Source organism: Vidua chalybeata, chromosome 19 (assembly GCF_026979565.1).
Source record: "Vidua chalybeata isolate OUT-0048 chromosome 19, bVidCha1 merged haplotype, whole genome shotgun sequence".
NCBI classification, from domain to species: Eukaryota; Metazoa; Chordata; class Aves; order Passeriformes; family Viduidae; genus Vidua; species Vidua chalybeata.
The window spans coordinates 473851-497492 of record NC_071548.1 but is presented as its reverse complement, the minus strand read 5'-3'; the positions used below and the strand labels follow the sequence as shown (position 1 = coordinate 497492).

General features: G+C 55.6%; 2 protein-coding genes across 5 annotated transcripts; both read left to right on the top strand.

Moving 5' to 3' along the window:
• Positions 1–6: 6 nt before the first annotated feature.
• On the top strand, positions 7–9046 carry LOC128797791 (F-box/WD repeat-containing protein 10-like). Of its 4 annotated transcripts, none has more exons than XM_053960675.1 (12): positions 7–71; positions 611–814; positions 906–1033; positions 1939–2067; positions 2547–2659; positions 3041–3241; positions 3444–3565; positions 4027–4175; positions 5040–5182; positions 5985–6143; positions 7004–7212; positions 8094–9046. In XM_053960675.1, the coding sequence occupies exons 2-12, from the start codon at positions 721–723 to the stop codon at positions 8930–8932; spliced, it is 2286 nt and encodes a 761-aa protein (XP_053816650.1). In that variant the 5' UTR covers positions 7–71; positions 611–720; the 3' UTR covers positions 8933–9046. The 4 variants fall into 4 exon arrangements, with proteins under 4 accessions (XP_053816650.1, XP_053816647.1, XP_053816651.1 ...); XM_053960672.1 differs by having other exon boundaries at positions 4024–4175; XM_053960673.1 differs by lacking the exon at positions 7–71 and adding an exon at positions 109–363 and having other exon boundaries at positions 4024–4175.
• A 2428-nt stretch (positions 9047–11474) lies between these two features.
• Positions 11475–16153, top strand: LOC128797771 (Golgi apparatus membrane protein TVP23 homolog B-like). The gene is made up of 7 exons (XM_053960635.1): positions 11475–11572; positions 12345–12427; positions 12614–12758; positions 13195–13284; positions 13857–13988; positions 14072–14200; positions 14894–16153. The coding sequence occupies exons 1-7, from the start codon at positions 11570–11572 to the stop codon at positions 14924–14926; spliced, it is 615 nt and encodes a 204-aa protein (XP_053816610.1). The 5' UTR covers positions 11475–11569; the 3' UTR covers positions 14927–16153.
• The last annotated feature ends 7489 nt before the right edge of the window (positions 16154–23642 follow it).

Sequence of the window (23642 nt, the reverse complement as noted above, 5' to 3'; positions counted from 1 at the left end):
TCGCGGCGGGGCCGGTGGCGGTGGCGGTGGCGGTGGCGGGGCCGGTGGCGGTGGCGGGGAGCCCCGGGCAGGTGAGCGGCTCCCCTCCTGTCCTTCTGCAGTGTCACAGCTCCAGTCGTACTCGTGCTGCTGGAAATCGAGCGGCTGAAGGCAGAGGCTTTCCCCTGCTCTCAGCAAATCCGTGCGATGTCCTTGGCACGAGTGGCCCGGCTGTGCCCCCTTGGAGCCTGGGGCTGTCACCTGCCCCGCTGGTGACTGCTGGAGCTGGAGCTGGAGGGTGCAAAGCACAGAGCAAACTGCGGCACTGCGTCCTCAGCAAGCCCACCCGGCGCGGCCCTGGCCCTCTGATCCCCGGCTGTTTCCGTAAGGGAGGAGCCCTGGCCACTCCTCAGGGCAGGGGTGAGGGGGAAGAGGTGTCACCCTGTCCCGCAGCCCCCGCCGGTGCGAGCTGTCCTGCAGGCCAGGAGTGCTCCCAGCGCTCTCCTGCGACTCGCGCAGTGCCAGAGCGATGAGTTAAAGACCGCTCGCTCTTCCAGGGCAGCGCTGGCAGCGGTGCTGTCCATGGTACCAAGGCCAGCACTTCCAGCACTGGAAGTTCCCTGTTTTCCAGGTGGCCAAGCACTGGAACGCGCTTTTGGCCCAAACCACTGAGTGCCCGGCCAGGAGGGTCCCGAGGCAGGGGACAGCTCACCTTTGTCCTCAGCTGATGCAGATGCCACCATGGTTCCTGCGTCTCTCCAGTCACGCTCCAACATCAGCCAACCCAAGGATTTTACTCGTGTCCTGCCATTCCAGCTGTCCATGGCCATCCTGGGTAAAGCTGCTCTGATTTTCCAGTGGTTTGCCCTAAGGGTAAGCAATGGTTTCCAGTGGGGATCAGCCAACCCGCCCCTTTAACTTCCCAGGGCTTTTGGATCAGAAATCCCTGGATGCCTGTTCTGCTGTCAGCGGTCACTGGGAATTCCTGGTCCGGCGGGTCCGGGAGGACAAGGAGTGTCGGAGTGCAGTACAGAAGAACCTCCTGCAGCTGCAGGTGGGACACCTGGGCTCCTGCCATTATTATGCACTTCAAAAAGAGGGGGGTTAGCTGCTGCCCAGGCTGTTAAATGGAAATTCCTGTACCAGAGGCTGCCCCCAACTCTGCCATGGCCCTTCCACCTCCAGCTGCAGAGCAAAGCCAGCTGACATTTCACACTGTCACAAGGATGCCTTTAGTCTCCTTTAGAGAGCCTGAGACTCTAAAAATGGATCCAAACATTCTTCAGGAAAGCAGACTTTGGTCACAATGAAAATTTCCAGAGGCAGTGGAGGTTGGGCAGAGCTACAACAGCTCCCAAGGCAGCTCAGGAATGAGCTTCACTCGCTCCACACAGGGCAAGGGAAATGCAAGGTGTCTTTGTGAGGAGCTGGGGGCTGTGGTTGGAACACGGGAATGCAGAACTCCTGGGAGAGGCCTGGCCTGGCCAGCAGGACCTGCCACAGACAGAGCGGGGTGTGAAGGAGCCTCCTCCAAGAGACAGTCTGGAGCCTCTGCTGCTTTGGGTTGTGAAGGGAGCACAGAAACTCAGCTCTGTGTTGGCCTCCAGAAGAGGCTTCAGGGAAGGTTTCACAGGCTAAAAATTAATCCTGAGTGTTGACCGAGGTGTTTTGAGAACCTTGCATCTCAGTGAGTTTGAATTCTGAATCAACTGAGTGCCTGCCAAAGATGAGATGAGCTCAAAATTTTGCTGCTCATTAAAAGGTTAAGACTAGAGTTTGGAAAAATAGTAAAAAGCAAATATTTTTCACCATAAGTTAAACCTGAGGCAGATAGAGTGCTAAATGTAAGCCAGGTCTTAACAAGAAGCCAGAGTGTGCAGCTCAGCTTTGCAGGGATGAGCAGCGCGCCCTGCCAGCGTGGGCTCTGCGGTAACTGTTGCCTCTGTTGGTTTATTCCAGGAGTTGTGTCCTAGAAAAACCATGCCAAACTATGCTAAAAGAGTCGATGTGCAAATTCCCCAGTTAAATGATGAGGGTGAGGTCATTGAAGTGAAGGACAAGGAGCAGAAGAAGAGGCGTAAATTGAAGGTTTGTTGGAGGCTGTTTGCCTTCCGTGGATGCTGCATGTCAGTGTTTGGGGAGGAGAGAGGACAGCTCGTGGGAGACAGCACAGTGAATTTGGAATTGCTTCGTTCTTTCCCACTCCTGCTTTTGGATTGCCCCATCATGAGCAGTTCACAGGGACCAGGGCTTGCTCAGCACCTTCCCACATGGGAGGGAGTTTGGGAGGCATTCCCAAACTTCTGCCTCGTCCCTGTGTGTCCCCAGTCATGGCACAGCCCTGGGGCCAGGGGCCTTCTTCCCTCAGAAGAAAGGGTGCAGCTCTCAGGGCTTCCATTTATGCCACAGAACACGGCCTGGGAACAACCCCGGCCTAAGCAGGGTCTTGCTGCACTCTGGTTTTCCTTACTCTAGGCTCATCCCTAGAGCTGATAGGTTCAATACCATGGAATAATGCTGCATTCCTGCCTCTCTGAGTTACTTTTCCTTATTTCTCTTGCCATCAGACGGAGGATTTCAGTCTGCACGAAGCCTATCGGGAACTGAAAACTCAAAAGATCAAGCTGGAAGAGAGGAATGTCTTCTGTGGCCCCTACAAGACCTGTGTCCTCATGGAGCAGTGAGTAGAGTGCTCAGCTGTGGGGCCAAGAGCAGCTGTAGGAAAGCTGTTCCCTTCCCTGTGATCCTCCTGGATGGCTGGAGAAGGGTCCCTCAGTGTCAGTGTTAAGAAATCTCCATTTTTCAAGTAAAGACACCAAGATAAGCTGTTTTTAAAGGAATAAGGGTTGGTGATCCATGATGTATCCCAAGGGATATGGGGCTGGGAGGAGCCCTGGCCCCTCTGCCCACGCTGATACAAAGGGGGATGTACAGATTTAGGGACTGTGGTGGTGCCCTGCAAAGGACTCAGCGCTGGAGTGCTGCCCGCCGTGCCCAGTTAAAGGCAGGGAAATGCTGAGCCAGGCCTGGCTAAACTCAGCCCAGGCACTGCTTCTGCCAGGTGTGACAGGAGCAGGAGAGCCCATTTCGGCGGTGGGGACTGGGTGGCCGCTGCCAGCAGGAGGCTGAGGCTGTTCCGTGTGCCAGGAGGGAAGCAGGAGCCGCTGCTGCTGCACGGCCACGCCGGGCCCGTCAGGGCTCTGTGCCTCCGCGAGGACAAAGGGCTCCTGCTCAGCTGCAGCAGCCTGGAGCTCAGCATCAGGTGAGCTGGGACACCCAGCCCCGGCAGAACGGGAAAGGGAAGGACGGGGTCAAACCTTAATGCTGAGCCTGACTTGACCGCTGCAATTTCTCTGACGCCTTAGTGGAACAGCTCCTGGTGTGGGGGAGCGGAGCTGGGCACATTAAATAGGGAATAATAATGGAGCCACATGGAAGGAATCTTAAAGTTCTCCTCCCTGTAGGTGCTGGAATATTCACAGTGGTGCCTGTGTGAGAACCTTCACGGGTCACTATGCGAGCATCACCTGCCTGCATTCCCACCAGGAGCACTTTGTGTCGGGAGCTGGGGATGGAATGGTGAAAGGTGGGAGAGGGCAGCACTGGGAGCTCCCAGCCAGAGGGAACCACTGCAGAACGGGCAGGGGGCTGCGGGTGGAAGGGAGGCTGTGAGTCAGAGCTGGGGACACGTGCACACACAGTCTCTGATTGTGTCAGGGAATAATTCTCATTATTTCTGCTTTTATTCAGAATTAATGGCTTTGTGGCTGTAATGCCATCCCAACTCTTGGGCAAGTGGTATCAACTTTCAGCTTTGCCAGATGTTTCCTTATAGAATAAAGGTGAAAAAGATGTGCTTTTTCTGGAGTTCACATTTAAATTGTTTGCTGTGCAACTATGCTTTTTAAGGCATCATTCAGCTCCTCACAGAGCTGCAGGTACAAGGTGTGACTGTAATCCAATCATATTTTTTAATGGATGTTGTACTCCCAAAGCTCATCATTGGGGCAGATGCATTTTTAATTCTCCTCCTTGTTGCCCCAGCAGTGTGGAGCCTGAAGAGTGGGAAATGTCTCAGGACTCTGATGCACAGCAGCCCTGTGTGGGCAGTGAGGATGGACGGGACCCACGTGGTCAGTGGGGGTCACCGAGGGCTGGTGAAGGTCTGGAGTGCTGAGACAGGGGCTCTGATCAAGGTGAGTTTCATCTTGGGTGGATAATTCTGTGCTAAATGGTCAAAATTCTTGCTAGTTCATCACGGGTTTTTTTTTTTGCATTTGCCAAAGACTTTCTAAAAAAGAAAACAATCCCCCCAAACAACCCCCAAAGCAGTCTAAACCAATCAAGGCAACTGCAGATAATTTAAAAACTAACTTGCAACCATGTGCTGATTTTAAGGCAGGCTGTGATTTGCTTCACCCCCATCACTGCTCCCTCTCTGCAGACTTGTTCATCTCTGCTCTCATAGAAACCTTCTGAACCTGGGGAGATGATGGGAGAGCTTCGCCAGCCTGGGCTGGGGGCTCCGGGGTCAGCCCAAAACAGGAACCTTGCTCTCAGCAGCAGCTTCTGGAGCTGAAGCAGCTGGGCAGCTGTGGGAGCACTGAGTCTGTGAATCCCCTGGTCAGGGGTCCAGGATCAGCGTCAGCCCCTGCCTGGGAGAGGAGGGAAGCTCTTTATCTAAGGAGAAATGGAGAGATAGCCCAGATATCCCAGCTCCAGCTGAGGCCCTTCCCCCACAGCCAGGGCAGCCCCCTCTTCCCTCCTGGGACAACATTCCAGAGACCACCAGGGTCTCAGTGGAGTAACATCTCTTTATCACAGATAATAAAGATGGAAAAGGGACGTTATTCCATGCCAGGCACCAGCAGCACTCAGCAGCAGCACCAAGCCCAGAACATTTCAGTGACTATAAAACAGACACAGCTATCATGGGGTGCACTGGTACAATAACACTCTATAAAACCATATCAGGCTGGTGTCCCGAAAGCCATGGACACCTCAGACAGATTTACACTCAGATTACTGATTGTGTTGCACCTTCTTCTTTTACTTTGCAGACATTAGAGAGGCACCAAGGCCCAGTTCTCTGCTTGTCCTTTGACCAGTGGCACCTCGTCACAGGGAGCAGTGATGGATATGCCCTGGGATGGAGCATGTTGGGAAAATTTAGGAGATGCCTGATAGCTTTCTTCCATCCCAAGTAGGAATCAGATGTGTTTCAAGTTGTATTCAATAATGGACTGAATCTGTAAAGAAAAAGTGCCCCTTACAGGACCAGAAAATGCCTTAATTAGCAGTGTGAGGATTTGAAATTATCCCCACTTTCACTAATCTCTGTCTCAAAGGCTCTGTCAGGCACCACATGGTCACAAGCAGCATTTTCAGTTAAGACCTGGAACAACCTGAAATGCAAACCCACAACATTTTATCACAACCAGGGATGACTAAAGACAGACAGAGCACAGTCCAACATTCCAAGGATCCCCTGCTGTGTGCCACAGGGTGTCACATCACCTGGGCAGGAATAGAGGTGGCCCAGTTTCATGCTGACCAACTGTGTGTTATGCCATCCTCTCAGACTTAAATTGTATCTAGAACTGTGAAAACTGGAGAATCCTATGGTTTTCATTCATTTTCCTGGACGTAAAACTGAAATTTCAAATGCAGCAGATGGCCACGACCATATGGTTGCTATGGGGAGCATGGAATCACAGAATCACAGAATGGTTTGGGTTGGAAGGGACCTTAAAGATCACCTCATTCCAACCCCCTGCCACGGGAAGAGACACCTTCCAGTGGACTGCAGCCACTGGGCTGTTGGTTTGGACGTGGAGTGATCTGAGAGATCTCTGTCAGACCTTTGCAATGTCCTCATCAGCTCCTCAGTGCAGGCTGCTGCTGCAGCCAGAGCTCTGCTTCTCCTGCAGGCCAAAAGAGCTCGCTGACCATTTCCCCTTGTGCAAGCACCACGGAAGTGCCAACCTCAGCTGGTGTGTTTTCAGGGAAGTCCTGTCCCTGGAGTTCCTGTACCTCAGAGTCATCAGTGGCTGTGCCGATGGATGCATTCGGATATTCAACTTCCTGACTGGCACCTGCCTCAAAGTGCTGGAGCCCACCAGCAGCGGGGACCCCGTGTCTGCTCTCTATGCTGCAGGAAACAGGTGGGTGACAGCAGCTGCCAGGACGCTCTGACCCAAATTCAGTAGATTACACTGAAATTTAAGGAACGGTGTGTTTTTCCTTCCCACAAATAACTTTTAAAGGGCTCCACTACTTATTAACTGCTTCAATAATCTAGTTTAGTTCACAATGGCTGAAAATATTTCCTTAGTCTCTTCAGCAATGTACAATTTCTCTACAGCTGAAGATACAGACCCAAGTGTAAAGCTGAATTCAGAAATTCTTAGGAGGTTGGAGAACCAAGCCAATACCTGACAGTCTCTGCCTGTTCCCTGACCTACAGCCTCTTTGTAAAGGCCAATAATGAGCAATCCCTCCAGGTTAACTCACTTTTGCACCTCTAACTAAAGGCGGCTCCCAGCTTCTGTGAAAGCAATGGGTAAAACACTGCAGTGGTTTCAGGGCTGGGCTGGCCACACTCTAAAACACAGCAATAAATTGGCAGCTATGAAGAAATGAACGCCATCCCAACCAGACCAGCACAGCCCCTCAGTCCACACTTAGATGTCCCTGACAGTATGGTATTTGCAGTTAGGTACTTCCATCATTTACCACTACTCTGATCTAGCTCTGTCCACTGCTGGAAATTTTCATCCTGATTATTTTTACATTAATTCTGCCGTGGAGCTGAATGAAAAGAGCACCAGAGACTCCCACAGAGCACAAGTTACAATGTGCAGTGTGTGACTGATGGGGTCAGTTGCTGCTGCTCCTTCAAGGAGAGATGATGATCTCGGATCTGTTGGAGGCCCTGGGGTTGGTGTTGCACAGGAGCCCCTCAGGCAGGACCTGCCATGTCTGTGATTCCTGTGCTTTTATGGCTCTTCCCTCCCTCCTCCAGGGTGGTGACCAACTCCCCCAGCAGACTGCTGCTGCTCCAGTTCGAGGATGTGGTGTGGGACTATTCCCTACCTGCCGACAGAGAGGAGCTGAAGAAGGACAAGAGGTCCCGGAAGGGGAAGCGCCAGGGCGCCAGTGCAGAGCGGCAGCGAGCTCGGGACAAGTCCCTGAGATCTCACCAGGGACAAAAGAGCTGTGGAAGACCCAAAAGTATCACACTGAGCCTCTTCTTTTCTGGCTTTTCCAAACTGACTTACAAACCAAGCAGCCGCTGCCTCCAGCCCAGCCAATATTCAGCCTCTCTGCTGTTGTCAAGAGCAGATGTGCTGTTCCATTTCAATGGTTCTGTCATTTTCTAGGCTTCTCTGAAACCTTTCTGCCTTTTTACAAGGGTTTGGTGTAACTTCAACACATTTTTCAAGACGGGCACTGTCATTTTCCAACTGAGTAAGACAGAAATCAGTAGTAGTATTCATATTCACACAGCTGGTGGGCTTGGAAACACGCTGCTGATTCAGGGCTTGAATTATTCATTACAAACACCCGAGAAAGTGAGAGAACACCTACATTCAGGATCTGCCATCACTGGGAAAGCCAACTGCACAGAAACAGGCACCTTTTCAATTGTAACACAGTGATTCAATACAGTGTGATGACAAATCCTCCAGCTCCACAAACTGAGTATTGCAGATAAACTGATGGGCTGGGCAAAGGTTCCTGCTTTCCAGGCCAGCAGGTGCCACCTGATGCTCTGCTTGGTAAAAGACCGGACCCAGGGAACAGCTGGAGCTGTGTCAGGGAGGCTCAGGCTGGAGATCAGGGAAAGGCTCTTCCCCAGAGGCTGCTGGCACTGCCCAGGCTCCCCAGGGAATGGGCACGGCCCCGGGGCTGCCAGAGCTCCAGGAGAGTTTGGACAGCCAGGGATGCCCGGGGGGGATTGTTGGGGGTCTGGGCAGGGCCAGGGGCTGGGCTGGGTGATCCTTGTGGCTTCCTCCTAACTCAGCTTACTCAGTGACTCTCTGACTCTGTACTCTGCAGTGTGTAGGAAAGCCTCTCAACCCCAAATGTGTTGCTTTTATTTTTGGCTACAGGTGACGAAGCTGAACAGGGCCCTGCTTCCCGTGCACCTGAGGAGACAGAGGCCACTTTGGAGTGTGAGCTGCCCCAGAGAGACCCAAGCTGTCCAATGTCCCCTGACAAGTTCCTCCTAACAATCAGTACCCTGCAGAGCTTCTGCAAGCCAGCCGCAGTGAGCCCCAGCCCCAGTTTGCTCTCTGCAAAAGCCAGGGCAGCTCGGCAGCAGCGCCCTGGGGAGGTGCCAGTGTCCAAAATGCCCCTGCAGCACAAGGAGGAGCAGGCAGCCCAGCTCCAGCGCGCCAGGCTGCACAGCCATTCTCTGACCATGACAAAAATCTCAACACCCTTTGAAACCAAAATGCTGCGGCTCAGGCTGAAGAACTCTTTGCACAGCCCCACTGTGAAATCCTCCATCCCTGCTCCCTGTGTTGTACGTCCCAAGTGTGGTGGCTCACTGGGAGAAAGGAAAACTCCCAGTGGCCATGGGAAAGACACTCCTGGTCCCAAAGATGGGGATCAGCTCATCGATCTCTGCACAGCTTCTTCAGAGCTGATCCAACCAACACCTGGCACGGCTGCAGAGCTGAGGAATGAAGCTCCCAGGAGAATAAAGCCATTCTGTCCCTACACTCCCCGCAGGGACAGTGGGTTCAGGCTCATGACAGCAGAGCAGGAGGTGTGTGAGGCAGCTGCGGCAGTTCAGCACCAGGCACAGCAGGCAAAGCCCACAGAAGATGAAGAAAGAGCCAGAAGGAAAGCCTGGCTGAGGAAAATTAAAGGCCTACCTGTGGATTCTTTTACTGGGGAGAGGAAAACACCTGCTCCAGAACTTGGGCATAACACATTTATCTGAGGTGATCCCCAAGTCCAGCCAACAGCCACGACCCGGGATTCTGGTGTCCAGCTGACTCCAGCTTAAAGCCACGTGGCTTTAAGTATAAAATACAGATATATTCATTTCTATATATTTAAGTATATTTAGTTTATTTAGGTATACTCCCTGTGGTTTTAAGTGTAAAACACTTCCCCACGGTACGTTTTCCTAAGAAATACTGTTGGTATATTCAGCTATTTGTCAAGGCAGTGGGTGGACTGAGCTCTCTCCTGGATTTAACTCCCTAAACCTGCTGTCATTATCAACACAGCACTGTCTGTCACCAGCACAGCTCAGGACGGGCTCAACCCTGTGAGAATAATAATAAAAACGTCTTGTCAGAGCTTTTGTGGATTGATTAGGGGGTAGAAGCTGAAGATGTGTGGACTGAAAGCTGATGGGACAGTGGCAAAAAGTCTGTTTGGAGGCCAGTAAGTGGGGGTTGGTCCTGGGTCTGATTTTGTTTAACCTCACCATTAAGTAATGCCCCAGCCCATGGGCAGGGTGAGGTGCTGCCATCCAGAGGGGCCTGGCCAGGCTGGACACAGAGCTGAGGGAAGGAACTGCCCTGGGGAGGAACAGCCCCAGCACCTGCGGAACGCAGCTCAGACTTCATTTCTATGAAATGCAAAATAGGGTAAGGGGTTCACCTTCCCCATTTCTGTGGATAAATATCTACGTGTACTTGATTGTGGAAGGTTTCCTGTCCATGGCAGGGGGATGGAACTGGGTGGTCTTTAAGGTTTTTTCCAACCCCAACCACTCTGTGATTTTGTGGTTTCCAGTAATGCTGAGAACTTAACAGGATGACAAAAACTTGATGACTTGCTCGTATTTGAAAAAAGCTATTTATCTAGCTTTGAGTGTCTGGGCTGGCGTACCAAAAATCTCTGTTGTATCAGAGGTTTGAGAGAGGCCAGTTCTGCCCATGGTCATGTCTTTCATGCTGAAAGGGGCTTTCAGCAGCTGTTCTGGTTTGAAATGAAAGTCTCTGAAACTCTCCCCACAGCGGGGTTGTGATTAGCGTTGGTTTGTTTAATTCAATGCCATCTTCGACTGGCAAACCCTGGGATGAAGCCAGTGAAAAAGAACCGCAGGGAGGCCGGCAGCTGGCGGCTGCGCCGAGGCACAAGGGCTGTGCCGGGCACGATGGAGGCATGGAGGGATGGAGGGATGGAGGGATGGAGGGATGGAGGGATGGAGGGATGGAGGGATGGAGGGATGGAGGGATGGAGGGATGGAGGCATGGAGGGATGGAGGGATGTCACAGCCCGCCGCAGGATGGCAGCTTCTCCCAAGGAATGAGGGAGCGCACCCTGCTGCGGCCAAGGAACTGCGCCGCAACCCGCGGGGAAAACGCCTCTCAGGAAAGCCTGGTGGAAAAACATCACGGAAAGGCTGATTCCTTTCTGGCCATGACGAAGTGAGGAGGATCACAGGCTTGTGTTCAGCTTGGAGTCCATAAATCAGCACCGCCCTGCAGCTGTGGGTGCTCAGGTGACAGCCCCCAGGATCGCCCCGCTCCCCTCAGGCGGTGCCGGTTCCCCGGGATCCCCTCAGGATCGCCTCGCTCCCCTCAGGCGGTGCCGGTTCCCCGGGATCCCCTCAGGATCGCCTCGCTCCCCTCAGGCGGTGCCGGTTCCCCGGGATCCCCTCAGGCTTTGCCGGTTCCCCGGGATCCCCTCAGGATCCCCCGTTCCCCTCAGGCGGTGCCGGTTCCCCTCAGGCGGTGCCGGTTCCCCGGGATCCCCTCAGGATCCCCCGTTCCCCTCAGGCTTTGCCGGTTCCCCGGGATCCCCTCAGGATCCCCCGTTCCCCTCAGGCTTTGCCGGTTCCCCGGGACCCCCTCAGGATCCCCCGTTCCCCTCAGGCTTTGCCGGTTCCCCGGGATCCCCTCAGGATCCCCCGTTCCCCTCAGGCAGTGCCGGTTCCCCTCAGCGGTGCCGGTTCCCCGGGATCCCCTCAGGATCCCCCGTTCCCCTCAGGCTTTGCCGGTTCCCCGGGATCCCCTCAGGATCCCCCGTTCCCCTCAGGCTTTGCCGGTTCCCCGGGACCCCCTCAGGATCCCCCGTTCCCCTCAGGCTTTGCCGGTTCCCCGGGATCCCCTCAGGATCCCCCGTTCCCCTCAGGCAGTGCCGGTTCCCCTCAGCGGTGCCGGTTCCCCGGGATCCCCTCAGGATCCCCCGTTCCCCTCAGGCGGTGTCGGTTCCCCGGGATCCCCTCAGGATCCCCCGTTCCCCTCAGGCTTTGCCGGTTCCCCGGGATCCCCTCAGGATCCCCCGTTCCCCTCAGGCAGTGCCGGTTCCCCTCAGCGGTGCCGGTTCCCCGGGATCCCCTCAGGATCCCCCGTTCCCCTCAGGCGGTGTCGGTTCCCCGGGATCCCCTCAGGATCCCCCGTTCCCCTCAGGCTTTGCCGGTTCCCCGGCCCCCCCCCGGCCCCCCCCGCTCCCCTCAGGGCCGTTGGCGGGAGCGGCTCGCGCCCCGGCCACGTCTCGCGCCCGGGATCCCGCAGCGCGCACGCGCGGGGGGCGGAGCGGCCGGGAGGGGCCGCGGGACGCGCCGCGATTGGTCCGCGGGCGTGACGCGCGCGGCGGGGCGGAAGTGGCGGCTCCGACCATGGTACGGGACCGGGACCGGGACCGGGAGCGGGGGCTTGGACACGGGACACTGGACCGGGAGCGACATCCGGACTCGGACTGCGATCAGGGGCTTGGCCATGGGTCGCAGGACCGGGATCTCGGGAGCGGGGCCGGAGCAGGGGCCTGGGCAGGGATTGTAGGACCGGGGCCGGGACCCGGAGCGGGACCCCCTTCCCACAGGCCCCGGGCGAGCTGCGGCGCTCGGAGGCGCTCTCGGCCGCCACAGGCCCGTCCGTAGCAACAGCCCCCTGGGCTCCAGAGCCGGTGCCCGGCGCTGTTTGACACCGGCAGCTCTGGGGGTCGCTCCGCGCCTCTGCTTACACAGGGGCTGGCGGGAGAGCGGCTTCTCCCGGAGCACTTCTCCATCCTGGCCGCAGTCCCGGGCAGTGGCTGTCCTGGAAGGCGCAGGAACAGAAATACTGCCCCACCTGGAGCGTTCCTCGGGCCGGGAGAGGGAAGACGTGTCGGAGGCTGTGTGTCAGACCAGGTGCTCCTGGCACACCTGCGAGCAGTGGCGTTTGCGATCAGCTCGGGGGCTCGGCCCAGGTGCAGCTCACCAAACCGAGCCCTAAGATCACTTCTCAGATCACAGTGCAGGCTTGTGTGTGGTTAAATCTTCACGTTCTTCCCAAATTAATTCTGCTGCTGAGGTGCCTCTGTGATTTTTCTGGGTGAGGAACACTGTCCCAGGTTGAAGTTGAAAAGGGTTTCATTTTTCTCCTGTAACCCTCTGTCTCTGCTCCCCACCTCAGGACAGCAGTGATGACATTGAAGATGTGTCTCTCTTCGATGCAGATGATGATGTATCCAGGAGATCCAAAAAGTCAAAAATAAGGTTGGTGGTGACAGAGGGAGTTTCTGGAATGTCTCTTCCTTGTGTCAGCTTCCAGCAGTTATTTCCCATATTTCCTGGACACTGGGTTCATGTTACAGTGCTGACCCTTACCCTGTGCATTGCTGGGAGATCCCTTGGCAATGTCACTTGTCTGCAGGAGCTGTGATGTGTTGTCCTTCATTCCAGGCACCCAGTGGCATCATTTTTCCACTTATTCTTCCGGGTCAGTGCCATCGTTGTGTACCTGCTCTGTGAGCTCTTAACCAGCAGCTTCATTGCCTGCATGGTGACCATCATCCTCCTCCTGTCCTGTGACTTCTGGGCTGTAAAGGTGAGTTCCCCTTGTGCTTTTTGTTATCTTTGCCTTGCTGTGTAAAAATAACTGCCAGTGATACTCACGTCCCAGAAAAGTCATTTATCTGTGCCTCTCCCACAGAATGATACCCCAAAACAGCCTCAGGTGCTGTGGTGGGTTGCAGAGCGTTATGAAATAAACTCTGACACCTCTGTGCACTTGGTTCCTTTTGAAAGTCGAGTGGAGAACATTTATTAGACTCCCTTTTGAGGCTTTGCTACCAGCTCAGAGGCACCACAAGCTCAGAGCCACCACAAGCCTGCCCCTTGTGCTGGCAAATGACCTGCTGGCTTGCTGTGGATCTTGTTCTCCCAGATGTGAGGCAGATGGAAAGCAGCAGCCCGGGCCTGAGCTGTGGCAGAAGGTTTCTTTGGCAGAAGACCCAGGGCTCACGGGTTCTGCTCTCTTTCAGAACGTCACAGGGCGGCTGATGGTCGGCCTTCGCTGGTGGAACCAGGTGGATGATGATGGCAGAAGTCACTGGGTGTTCGAAGCCAGGAAGGTCAGAGATTTTGGTCTAACCTTGTGCTCGTGTCTGCTCTATGAACCCCTGATAACTGCTGCTGCTGCTGAGGGGAGATTGCACAGGGAACATTTACTGGCAGCCACAGATCTGTGACCTCGTTTTGTGCAGGCTGCTGGATGAGCTTTTTGATTGTTGAGTTATTAAAAGATCCTCATGATGTATTGATCTGGCTTAATATAGGTAATGTAAGTCTGTGATTATTGGAGGTAGGAAATGACTCCTTTGGCTGTTTTTAAGCTTTGTAACTGAACCATGCAGGAAATGTCATTTTTCCCACACTTAGCCTTCTAGCCCCAAGCATTCCAAGAGGTTTTGATGCTGCTGCCTCCAGTGATTCTAAGAGGAAATGGAAAAGATTCCCTGAAGTGGAAACACTTTTTGTTGCGGAGATTGTCTTTGTGTGATGTGGAAATGAGTCTTGGAAGCAGCCAGAGCTGTTGTGTGGAGGGAAATCCCAGGAAGTGTGGGGATTCTGCCCTGGTTTTAAGGACATGGGATCTGTAGGATGGAGCAGCCTGCTCTCACTGCCATTTCCTTTCTGTTTCTAGGTGTCAGCACAAGGGGGTAAAACCTCCTCTGAAGCAGAGTCCCGGATTTTCTGGCTAGGCCTGATCACCTGCCCTATGATCTGGGTGATCTTTGCCTTCAGCGCTCTCTTCTCTTTCAAAGTGAAGTGGTTGGTGAGTGCCCCCTGAGCTCCTCTCTGGCTCTGCCCTGTCTGAGCCCGGAGCTGACAGCTGCTGATGCTTCTTCCCCGTCACAGGCAGTGGTGGTGATGGGCGTGGTGCTGCAGGGAGCCAACCTCTATGGCTACATCAGGTGTAAAGTTGGCAGCAGGAAGAACCTGACCAGCATGGCAACCAACTACCTGGGGAAGCAGTTCCTGCGGCAGGTGAGGCCTCCAGGGCTTCGGGATCCCTGGGAAAAACAGGAGGGGCTTGTTGGTGTTCTGAGCTGTGCAGTGGGACCCTTCCCACGCTGCTGCTTGGGAGCCTGAGCCCCGTTAATTAAGGCTCAGAGCAGTGCTAATTGCTGCCACCCAGCCCCACGTGCAGCGCTGTGGTATTGGCTGGTGCCATGGGTAAAAGCTGTGGGAATGACTGGAATGTGACTGGTGTGCTGGGAGTAACACTCCTGGCTGACAGGGCTGCCACTGCCCTTTGTGTTCCACCTCCACCCAGCTCTTTCAGCAGCTCCTGTTCTCCCCCAGCTCTGGGATTCCTCCTTCCAGGAAAGGGAGCAAATGTTGCAGCAGGAGCGACCACCCCAGTTCCACTTCTCTGCTGTGCTTTTTCTGGCTGTATTGGTGGCTCTGGCAGAGGTGTTTTGGCTGCCACAGGTTCACAGATATTTGCTGGAATTACTGCCATTAGTGTGATCAGAAGCTCAAGCACCAATGACCTGTCTTGGCACTCTGTGCTGGGCCCATCCCCTTCTTGGTTTGCTCCTCAATTCTTGTACCCTGGCAGGGGTTGCCCAGTTGCCCAGGCCAGTCTCAGGCTCTGGCAGAAATGAATCTTTTGCCCCCAAATCCCAGCAGTGGCTCACAGAGTTCTCCTGCCCTCTTTGACCTTGCCTCCTGCAGACCATGGCTACAGAGGACCAAGCAGCATCCTGAGTGTGGTGGGAGCCTCCAGCCGGGCTGCATTCCCAGCAGTGACCAACAGAGAAGTTGCTCTGACCAATTTGGGAGCTGTGCACAAGGTGTGAATCAAAAGAAGTAAATAAATTGTGCAAGACTTGAGGTTAACACTCCTGGCAACTTATATTCCATTTTCCACTAGCAGTTTGTGTTTAAGTCTTCTCTTTAGTTTGATTAACAAGAATTAATTTGCTTAAACTTTGAATTAAAAGATAGCCTGAGTGGGTTTCATAGAGGTTTAGAACTACTGGATGAGTTAAAAAAAAAATTGCTGGAGATTCTTCAGAAAAGCCATGTACGAGCCGAGCCTTGGGGACTCTCCTGCTCCTTCAGCACCTGGTGCCTGGGTGCTTTCAGTTGTGGGCACGTTTTGCTCTTGGAGGTTGTTGCTGCTTCTGCTACAGGTCAGGGAGAGATTTTTTGTCCCTGCATCCCTCACTGTGACTGGAATGGCTCTGAGAGGCTGCAGTGAGGGGCATCTGAAGGAAATGGAGCTGCTGGGAAGATCCCTGAAGTCTCACGGCAGCTGCAGAGGGTGAGCTGTGAGCAGGCTCTGGTTTTCTGAAGCGTTCACAGGCCTGCAGAACATCCTAAAGCCCTGGATCTCTGGGAATCCCGGCAGGCCTGGGCCTGTCTGGGGAGAGTGGCAAGAGCAGAAGCAGTTTCCAGGGAAGGCTGCACCCTTGTTCCAGGCAGGGGCTGTGAGAGCAGCCCTCGTCTGCCTGGCCTGTCACACTGAGGCCATGGGGTGTCCTGGAGGGGACAGTGGGGCCATGGGGCTGTTCCTCAGGCCAGCAGGGTGTGGGGATGTGAGTTCCCTGGCACAGGGGTGGGGCTGGCAGGGTGCCACCCTCTGTCCTGTCCCTGAGCTCCCCAAGGAGTCTGAGCTGGGGTGAGCCCTGTGCTCTGGGCTCATCCCTGCAGAGGGGCCAGCTCCTTCTCTGGGCTTCTGTCCCTGGAGTTGTGCTTCCACAGCAGCAGGTGCTGAGCGTTCTGGGTGAGGAATTGTAAATGAAGAATTTACACGGTGGTTTGTTTTTGTCTCCTGGGTGCTGGGAACTGTGGGGCTGCATTACCCTGGTTCCTCTCCCTCTGCTCTGCAGCACTGGCAGCTGCACATTTGTTTAACTCTGGATTGATACCTTCCTTTTGTAAATACATGTTTATAAAATCTTGAAATTAAAATGCTGCTTTGTTTAACCAGCCCAGACGTCCCTTCTGTGGTTCATGGCTCAGCTTCATTTCTGCCCTGTGTCCTTGTCAGGCACCTTTAGCAGGAGCTTATGGTCCATTTGAACAGTGCTGCTCCTCCAGCTCTGGCACAGTTCTGTCAGCCAGGGCTCCAAGCACTGCCCCAGCTGTGGAGCTGTCTCCCCAGGGCTCATCTCCTTTTGGGGGCACTCAAAAGGAGACCAGACCCTGCTCAGTCCCACACCAGAGGAACTTCAGTGCCCATTTTCATCCAAGGGATCAGTCATTTCTAGGGAATCAACGTGAAGAGGCCAAGTTCAGTCAAACCCCCAAGTAAAGACCCTTCAGCAGCCACATGGGACGTGCAGGTCCTGCAGGGAGGAGTGGGAATCCTTCCTGCTCCAGCCCAGCCAGCCCCTGTTCTCTGCTGGGCGAGGGGCTGGCACAGCTCCAGCCACGAGCTGCTGCTTCTAAAATGTGTTAAAAGGTTTGGACTCAATGTTTATTCACCTGCTGCCAGAGGTCCCCCCAGACTCCTGGAAAACAGGGCTTTTCTGGAAGTTGCAGTTTATTTAACCAAGGACAGAGGCATTTCTTTTTAGGTGCCTTTAAATAGAGCCTTCTTTGGGTTATTTTTAGCTCTTGGCAAACAGTCAGGGTTTTGGCTTCTGAGCAACTGGCAGTTTATTGCATTCCTGTCATGGATGAGAACCAAATTTCTTATCTCTGCTGCAGTTGGGTGTGAGTCTGGTTTGATTTTTCACTCGCCGTGTGCTGGGATTTCCTGGGGAGCAGGAAGTGGGCGTTGCCTCAGAGCAGAGAAATTTTCTGAATGTGCTTTTTTCTGCAAGGCCCAGCACTCCACACTGAGCCAGCTCCTTGAGCATCAGCTGGGTAATGCTGGCCCCACCTCAGACCTGGGTGGGGCTGAGCTGGGAGGGTTTAGAGAGCAGAAATACTCCAGGAGTAGTAGTAATAGTAATAATAATAATAATTTTGCTCTGAAATAGCGAAAGATGGCTGGGATGGTGCAAGCACAGCTGGAAGCTGGGCTTGGGATTATCCTCATTTCACAGGCAGAGCCCTGTTTGGGGTCCTCGTTGGGCCACCAAGGGAGGAGCTGGGCTAGCACAGGCCCTGGGGTGCTCTGGCTGCCCGGGGTGCTCACACCAATCCCTGCTGTCACTGTTTGGTGGCACTGGGGACCTGTCCCCTCCCTCCCCCTGTGCAGGTGCTGGATTTAGAGGCAGTGCTTTCCATGCCCTGTGCTTTAACACATTCCTGGGATGCATGGGGACTTTGTAACCCCAAAGACCTTCCTGGGCAGTTTCCCCCATTCCCTTCCCCTCCCTGGTGCTGTCCAGGATGTGAGGGTGCCAGGCAGCCGGATCTGGGCACTTGGAGCCTGCAGGAGCTCCCTTCTGGCTGCCCTCTGCACCCTGGGGGTGTTCAGTGGGCACAGCAAATCCAGAGGGGCGAGGATGGCTGCCCTTGCCTCTCATGCAGCCTGGGAAGGAAGCATCCTGCTTTCCTAAGGGATTCTTCCAGAGGAGAAGGAGGAGATGGGATTTAAAGCCCAGGAAGCGAGCCCAGGCTGCAGCCCCCCGAGGTCGTGTCAGGTGCTGAATTAATTATTGCCCAGACAAACGAAATCCGCTTCCAACAGCTGAGTCTGCTCCTATGGAAATGGCCATGCCAAAGGTCCTAAATCAAAGTTCCTTTTCTGAGCCTGCTGAGTGCTGCTGCTGCTGAGGAGTTGCTGATGGAAAACCGCGGTGCCCCTCTGGCACCTGCGGCTGGGACAGGAGCCCCAGGCTGTGTCTGCACCTCCAGCTCTGACAGGTCCGGAGCGACTCAGGAATTACTGCCATGGAAACCCCCCCCGGTGGCAATGAATTCCATATGGAAACCGTGTGTTCCTGGGGAGCCCCTCTGGTGACCTTCCCTGGGCACAGAAGCTGCCATGCTTTTGTTTTGTTCCCATCCTTTTGATGGATTTCCTCCCCTCAACTATTAATTTGTAAATTACCCGATTAGCGGCTGTTCATGCCAGGTCAGCCCATCCCCCTTTGCTGCACATTTCCAAGAGCTTTAATATTCCCCAGAATGTATGCCAAAGCCACGCTGAGGTTCTTCATCTGACTGTTCCCTCCGTGAACCCTGCTCTGTAGAAGTCCCACCAGTTTGCTCCTCATGGGAGTTGTACTTTCTGCTCTGTTGTTCCTCACATTCCTCCAAGAATCCTTTAAAACCACCGGGATCACACTTGCCTCATCCCACCCATCTGGCACGGGAGAAGCATCAGTCTGAGGATTAATTGCTCCCCGAGTTCATTCCCGAGCCCTCCGGATTCCTCCTGGAAACCTCCAGGGCCTGTGGAGTCGTTCCTCTGAGTTATCCCTCTCTGTGTCACCAAGCTCCTTCCATTTCGTTCATTTTGGGTGAGCTCTGTAGCGTTTTTTTCCCTCCTTTTCTTCTCAAGGCCAAAGCACAGTGTAAACAGCTCCATAGTAACCCCGGTGCCCTGAGTCATGGAGCTGTTCTGCCACGCTCCTGCTGCTCTGTGATTCCCGAGCAGGGGAGGGCTCAGCTCCTGCTCACCGCTCCCTCCCGAGGGCACCCCTGCCCTGTTTTATGGCTTGTGTCACTTCTGCCCCAGTGGGACCTTCTGTGCGTGTCGCCTGTCCCCTCTCCTCCGGGGTTTAAACTCAGCTCAGTTTGTTTTCACCAGTTCCTGGATTATGTTTTGTTCTTGTTGGAGCTCTCCTATCGGAAATCAGGCGACCCCCTACGGGAAGAAATGCTGATGTCTGCTCCAGATCAGGAGGCTGAAGGACAGCTTTATTAAAACTATACTATACTACATTAATATACTATTTAAAGAGATGCTATCCTATTCTACATACTCACTTCGTACTTACCATCAACGAACTCAAACTGACTCTGCTGGGAGTCTCGACTAAACCCTGGCACCGAGCGCCACATCCAGAGCCGCAGGGCAGCAGAGGGAGCCCTTACGCTGTTCTTTAAAGAACAATTAAATAAATAATCACTTCGAAACGCAGCGGAGAAAGCTTCCAGGGCGGGCTCGTTGGAGACGCGTCCCGGGATCAATCCCGCGCCGTGAGCAGCGCCAGAGCCACCTGCGGCCGTGGCACTGCGGTGGGCACGGTGGCACCTCCCCGGTGCCACCCCGTGCCTCGCAGGGGGTGACAAAGAGGGGGACGGCCACCAAGGCCAGCGCCGGGGCCGGGCGGGGACAGAGCGGGATGCGAGGGATATAACGGGAACATGATTCACCGCTCTGGTTACAGGGGTGTGAGCAGCCCTGCAGCTGGAAAAAGGCAGCAAAACGTGGATTTGCTGCCAGCTCGGTGTGTGTGGGACGGGCTGCCTGGGCTGGCGGCTCAAGCAGCCCTCGGGCCCGCCCCGATTTGGGGGAATAAGCTGTGATCTAATAAATGCTCCCTAGGAAAGGATTCGGCCCAGGGCCTCAGGTGGAAAAGTTCATTAAAAATCAGAGTCAAAATGGCCAAAGGAAGATTTTCCATCTGCATCCAAGTCTGCAAGCAAATATAGGCATTTGTAGGATGAGCTGTCATCCTGCAAGGATTTCTGCCAAAAAGGAGAAAGTCCAGGCAGGGAATGACAAATGGGAGTGGGTGGGAATGGGCTGATCCATGGGCTGATCCGTGGACTGATTTTGGGTGGATTACATGGATTTTTGAACTTCGGTGCCTGCTCAGCTTAGGCTCAACACCACCCAAGGTGTGGAAGCAGCAGGAGCCCTGCAATTCCCACAGGGAATGGCTCCCAGCTCTGCCCCCTGAGCATCCTCCTCCGGCCGGGAGCATCCACAGCCCCAGATGTGAACCCACAGCTCAGGTCTCTCCTGCTCCAAATATGTACCAGGAGGAAATTCCAGCCCTGGCCCCTCTTGGCAAAGCTCTCGGCTCTGCTCTCGTGGTTTGAGCTGCAGGACCTCTGACTTCCAGCTGCAAAGATCTTGTAGTTACACAAGAGGAAGCAGCACAGCTCATGTGCACGGGAATTATCCCGTGTCCTAAAGCTCTGCCGGGCCTGGAAGCCATCTGTGTGACCCTTCCCGGGGTCGGAGGGGAGACATTCCGTCTTTCCTGTGTCATTCCGAATAAAAAGCCAGAATCTGGCTGCTGCTCGCAGCCCTGGCAGGCGCTGGGTCCGTGTGTGGGACACTCTGAGCTGTTTTCCTTAAATGTGATTGAGCAACGCCCAAGCGCGTCCAGCCGGGAGCCGCCGGATCCCGGGGATGTGTCGGGGCCTTCAAGGAAAGGGAATAAAAAACGAGCACAGCTCAAGGGCTGAAACCTTGGAAGTCTGCAGCACTCAGCAGCTGCGAGGGGAAATGGTGACGATCTCGCTGTCTGGAGGGAATTTGAAGCATGGCCATGGATCCAAGCAGCAGGAGCACTGCCTGGACACGGCGAGATGTGGAATTTATTGCAATTTATTGCAATTTATTGCCATTCCTGACCTGTATTTCCTGATAGCTGAACAGTGTCAGTCACTGACAGCCAGAGAAGCTTCCAATTAACTGATTCCACTTTTAGTAATTTGTTCAAACCAACCCCATACAGGTGAAGTCAAATCCACCCCATTTTAAGTCCATGGAGCAGCCCTCAGGACACTCCCAGATCCAAGGAATCAGTGTCCCAGGAGCTGTCAGCAGGTGGGTTTGGTGTGTCCAGCTCCAGCTGCGACACACCACCCCCAAAGAGCCTGTTTCTCTCAGAACAGAATAGAAATTACTTTTCATATTTAATTACCGGTGTTGGAGCTCGGTGTCTTCTCACTGCCCCTCTCCTTCCCAGCAACACAAACGTGTGCCAGGGCTGTGCAGATAACCCATAAATGAACAGACCCCAGGAGAGGGTCTGTCCCTGCTCCTGGGCTGGGATCTCTGGGGGAAGCCCTGGCTGGCTGTGCAGCTCCACCACGGGCAGGGTCACTGTGGCTTCGCTGTGTGGGACCAAGGCCAGAGCCCCGGAGCAGGAGCTTTTCATGCTGATACTTCCCAGGGGTGGCGTGGAAGGCCAGGCTCTGTCCTCGGGCAGGGTGGGACACGAGGCCGATGTGACCATGGGTGACAAAGCTCCCTGCCCCTGCCAGAGGGTGCCAGGGCCTTGTCTGAGCCCCCCAAACCTTCTCGCGAGCCATCCTCTGGAGGTGGCACTGCTGGGATGGGCTGAGGGGTCCCAGAGTGGTCCTCGGCTCCCCAGAACAGGTCCCAGCTGTGAACGGGGACAGGGGCTGGCACAGGAATGCGGGAATGAACTCCTGCAGGGATGAAGGAGGGACAGCAGCCCGGGGAGGAGGGGAGGCAGTGGCCCTGGCCGTTTCCTGAGCTCTCGGACAGGAAAAGCGCTCCCTGCCTCGCCTGCCCTGGCGGGGCTGAGCCGTTGTGCTGTACCAGCAGAGGCTGGAGCTGTCCGAGCACTCGCTGGGGCAGCTCCCACCGCTCCCTCCCACCCCTCGGAACGCCAGGGTGACTCAGATTTCCCGGAGATGTTCTTATCTCGTCCTGCCCTCTGCCCTTCCCCTGCGTGCTGGGCTTTCCTGTGGATCCCACACGCCCGGGAGCTGGGACAGCCCGGGGAGGGCTGGGGGTCAGGGCAGGTCTGTGCCCCCAGCTCGGTTCTCCTGCAAGGAAAGGCCGCGCGGAGCTGGGCATGGCTGAGCAATCCCAGGAATCCTGGGAAACCCCTCCAGAGCTCAGCCCAGCCCTGAGGGTCTCTCAACCAGGCAGAGGAGGAGGAATGCGTGTCATGCTGGATGGAAAGGGATTTTTTGGGACTCTGGTGAGACCTCTTGGATGTGATCCCGGGGAAGGAATGACTCGGAGGCGGCTCCACAGGCATTTCCCTGTGTATCCCTCACAGAACGAGCACCTCTGGCTGTAAACAATAAATCCTGGAAATTGTTCCACTCTCCCTGCACATCCCAAAGGCATCTGGAAAGGAGCCCAGCCCCGGGGAGGAGGACGGTGCAGGCCATGCCGAGTGTCCCGCTCTGCAGGGACAGGGATTTGGTGGAAGTGACGCAGAGTTTGGCCCAGCCCGGCCGGACTCGTGTCACACCAGGAGTGGCCTTGACTCCCTGTCCTGCCAGAGCCCAGCCTGGAGCTGTGCTGCCTCAGGTTCTCCTCATGCTGCTCTTCCCAGGGCAGGGGGCTCCCAGAGGAAGGGATTATTCATTTCCAGGAATGTTGGAACCAGAGGGAGCTCCTGGAATCCTCCTCAGCACTGGGCTGCTGCGTCATTGGGGCTGGAACCGCTGGAGCCAGGGCTGTTTCCATGAGTGCAGGTAACCATGGAAGCCTCTTCCCGAGCTCCTCCGGCCCTTACAGTGGGACAAGCACAGGATGAGAGCCCCAGCCTGTCCCAGAGTGACCACAAACCCAAAACCCCCCGTTTTGCTTGCTCTGAACCTGCATCCCCTGCTCTCGTCAGCGCGGCCTCGGGGGCTCTTTGGGGCCTTGGGAGCTGTTCCCTTCGGCCCCCGCTGCTCCCATCCCTCTGGGACGGGCCAGCAGCACCCCGAGCAGGAAACCGGCAGTTTTTCGGGTGGAATAACCTCCTGCTCGGCTCCGATCCCCTCTCCTCCCCTCTCCCCCTGCCGCTGAGCTGGAGGAGCTGGGTGCACCCTCCAGCCCGGGCTCCCTGCAGCTCCAGCACAGGGCGGGGACGCGCTGGGGCCGGGACAGGAGTGAGCTCAGCGCTGGAGCTGCTGGCCCGGCAGGACTCGGCCCTGGGAGTGGCCAAAGCCGGCTTTGGTTGCGGCGCTCTGTGCAAGCACAGGGGCTCAGCTGCAGGAGCCCCCGGCTCCCCGGAAAAGGGGATGGAGGTGCCAGGCCATGCCCGGGAGCTGCCAGGGATGGGGATGGAGATGGTGAAGCTCCTGTGACCCCCCCAGCTCTGCCCACCCGTGCCAGGGGCTGCCCTGGGCGCAGATCAGCGCTGCTCCCGGGGTTGGTTTGGGTGGAGTTCCTCGGCTCGCTTGCATTTGTTGGTTTCTCCGCTGCCTTTTTGGGAGCATCCTCCCATGTTGTCCCACCTCGGCCCATTCCAGCTCCCACCCTCTGCCCCTGCCGTCCCCTCCTGCTCCCTGACTGCACTGCTCAGGATTGCGATTATGAAAATCCGCCCCAAAACACGATAAAGATGCGCTGTCCCTCCTCCGGGAGCGGCTCCGCCTGCCCTCCTCCGGGGACACGGCGGGGTCACCGCCTGTCCCCGCCGCCGGGCGAGCCCGCCTGGGCACTGCCAGCCCTGGCCCGCGGGCTCGGAGCGGGGCGGGCCGTGCCTGGGTGGTCCAGCTGTCCCTCCCTGCCCCAGGCGTCCCCCGGGGCTCCCGTGGCGCAGATGCTCCATTACACACTTCCCAAACTCGCTGCCGGCTGCCAGAGGCGTTACTCAGTGCAGACACCGCGAGCGTCCAGATCCCATCCGTGCGCAGCCGGGCA

Excerpts from the sequence above, each read along its gene's own strand:
- LOC128797771 (XM_053960635.1), top strand. Across the intron at positions 13,285-13,856 it reads GGGTGTTCGAAGCCAGGAAG|GTGTCAGCACAAGGGGGTAA; the intron begins GTCAGAGATTTT and ends TTCTGTTTCTAG. Across the intron at positions 13,989-14,071 it reads CTTTCAAAGTGAAGTGGTTG|GCAGTGGTGGTGATGGGCGT; the intron begins GTGAGTGCCCCC and ends TCCCCGTCACAG.
- LOC128797791 (XM_053960672.1), top strand. The coding sequence starts at position 721 with ATGGTTCCTGCGTCTCTCCAGTCACGCTCCAACATCAGCCAACCCAAG. Across the intron at positions 3,566-4,023 it reads TGGGGATGGAATGGTGAAAG|CAGTGTGGAGCCTGAAGAGT; the intron begins GTGGGAGAGGGC and ends TTGTTGCCCCAG. Across the intron at positions 6,144-7,003 it reads CTCTATGCTGCAGGAAACAG|GGTGGTGACCAACTCCCCCA; the intron begins GTGGGTGACAGC and ends TCCCTCCTCCAG.